At 35.9% G+C, this 2,697-nt stretch overlaps 1 protein-coding gene across 1 annotated transcript in view; it reads right to left on the bottom strand.

Moving 5' to 3' along the window:
• Positions 1–2,660, bottom strand: part of LOC104711431 (O-acyltransferase WSD1) — a 7,756-nt gene extending 5,096 nt beyond the window's left edge. Inside the window, exons 1-6 of the mRNA XM_010428131.2 lie at positions 2,439–2,660; positions 1,013–1,636; positions 858–924; positions 633–751; positions 320–529; positions 72–209 (exon numbers count right to left, since the gene is read on the bottom strand). Of these exons, the coding sequence (XP_010426433.1) occupies positions 72–209; positions 320–529; positions 633–751; positions 858–924; positions 1,013–1,636; positions 2,439–2,660 (1,380 nt within the window). The remainder of the gene's footprint in view (positions 1–71; positions 210–319; positions 530–632; positions 752–857; positions 925–1,012; positions 1,637–2,438) is intronic.

Raw genomic sequence — 2,697 nt, forward strand, 5'->3', positions numbered from 1 at the left:
GTCAAATCTTGTTCAGTAATGCAAACAAAAAGGTGTTAATACTATACATTATTAAAAGAAAAAGAACTTACATGGGGATGGCCATACACACTTGGGGCCATGTAAGTGATGGGGTGTCCATAGAAGCTAATTTCTTCAATAGGGCCAATTAAATTTGAAAACGACATTGTTGTGTTTGACAATGCTCTGTTTATTATCTTAGCTGCCACCTATAATATTCATTTCAATTTATAAGATTGGACAGTATACGGACAAATATAATTTAATGGTGTGTTAGATTTTGGTTTGGTGCCCTGCCATAAAATAATTCAATACTAACCTGAACTCCAAACGATTTGATAATGAAGTTACCGGCGATGAACGTTAGGGCAGCTTCGAACGAATTTTTCTTCCGGTCGATGATCCTTTTGGCTCTTCGGAGATGCTCTAACGGATCATCGCGTAAACCGATCGAAAACGGAAAAACTATGTAGCCGATCCAATTTCCCCATTTACAGTTAGACTTCTTGGCCATCATATCGGCTAGATCCTGTTTTTTTTCAAACCAATTTTATGAAATATGATACAAATAATATTTATTATATAATCGTCGTAAAAACCAAAAACGAAGCCATAAAGGTATATGAAATTACCTGGATTCCAGTGGTGGGTCTTAAGTTAACAAGTAGAGCTGATCTTAGCCTTATTAGTTTAGGCATATCATTTGAATTACTTTTAGATTCTTCATCTTTTCCTACTTTCTTCTTTTCTCCTATTAATCACAAGATTATTGAATTTCACTTGTTTAAAAAATGAGAACATGTATATGCATGTCAAGAACGGTCACACACATGCAAAAAATTAACTTATTTAATTACCATATCTTTTCTCCAAGTATTGCGAGAGACCAGCCTGAGTTACTCCCAGTACAACATCGTTGACAGTCTACTAAACCAAAAATAATAATAATTATATATAAACTTAAATCAGCCGTTGATAATAAACACAAATTAGTACACCTACAAAATCTTACCATATTCATTGCATTCTTGATTTGCTTTATGTCCTCTAGGCTAACGGTGCGATGGACTAAACACATCCGTTTACTCTTACCTGACCGGAAATCGCCTTTGATCGGTGTTTCAGTGTCCTTAAGGAACATTGCCGTAGCAATAAACTCCAAAGCATCACAAACCGTATTCCAAACCAACATAAGCGCCGACCATAGAATCATAACCAACCACAAGAACCTGGAATCACCCCTTGAAGCGGCTGTTAACCGGGAAGATGTAGAGGACGACCGGTTCTGGTTCGGTTGACTCGGGAGCTCGTCCGGGTTTGATGTTTTACGCATACAGGCGAGGACTAGGGCCATGAGAGACATACCGTCTCCTAAAGAGTGATGAAACTTCAAAACAGCGACGTTTTCGGCGTCCGAAGTTTTTAAATCGAGTAGGTGAAGCTGCCATAATGGCTTCGAGATATCTAAAGGGACCGTCGTGAGGTTGGAGATGTAGCTCTCAAGAAACGCATCTGCGTTTACGTTACCGTTCTCTGTGTTTTGCGTTTCGATGTCGGGTACTACGACGTGATCGCTAGCGACCACGTTTGTCCGAACCCAACTTTGTGTTTGTCGTTTCTTGTTTCCATGGCTCACCTTCAAGTAGGTTATTCAATAATAAATGTTAAAAAAATAATGGTAATAAGCTCAAAAGTAATAAATACAGTTTCCAAGGGAAACGAGTGTCGGTTAAAAGAGAAAAAATAAGAATATTTAAAAGAAAATGTAATCTACACATGAGCAAAAACATTTGTGTATGTACAATCGTTTCATTATCATAAAAGCTAATATATCGAAATACACTCTTAAATAAATAATATTTTTTTTAAAAAGCTAGGAAATATGCTTAAATATCATTTGGGTGGAAATATATTTGTACTAATATTTTGCTAGATTTTCTTATAACCAATAAAAAAGGAAACTTATCTCCCATTTTCGGAATGCATCCAAACTTCTGAATGAATCCCTTGTTGACCAAATATATTTCACTGATATTTGGATTTTTTTCGTACTATTGTATTGTCTAATTCTAATGATAATATTCCACTAGTGTCTGAATGTTTCTACATTATTATTTTATTTTGTTTTGTTTAAAAATGTTTCTACATAATTCTTCTAATTTTCCAATGTGATATTGTAAAGTGTAGACCAAAAAAAAAAAAAAAATTACAAACCCAAATTAGAAAAACAAGTGCCCTAAAGATTATTGGTCAAAAGAAACATTATGTCCAAGTTCTCGACGACCACGCAAAACCCAGAAAAGTCGATACCATCAAAAAATATACATCTATTTTTTTGGAACAAGTTAACACTATATATTTTTTTTTAATATTTAGCTTAACGTAACATACGATATATAAAACGTAACATACGATCGAGCTGATTAGGGGGGACTCACCAATTTACTGGAGAAACGAGGATGTCTAATCAAAGTTTGCTTTAATCCTTCGGTGATCACATCTGCCTCGATCTTTTTCTTGAGTCCGATCACAGCGATGACGTAACAGTTAAACTCCGGGGCGTGAAATATACGCGCCGTCGGACTAAGCGGTTGCTCCTCTTCTTCTTCCTCTTTCCTCACGGTTGTTTCTGATGTAACTCGTCGTGTCTTAATCTCCATAGTTTGCTCTGCCTAATCTTTCTTCTTCTTCTTCTTC

This window comes from Camelina sativa, chromosome 9 (genome assembly GCF_000633955.1).
Source record: "Camelina sativa cultivar DH55 chromosome 9, Cs, whole genome shotgun sequence".
Lineage (NCBI taxonomy): Eukaryota > Viridiplantae > Streptophyta > Magnoliopsida > Brassicales > Brassicaceae > Camelina > Camelina sativa.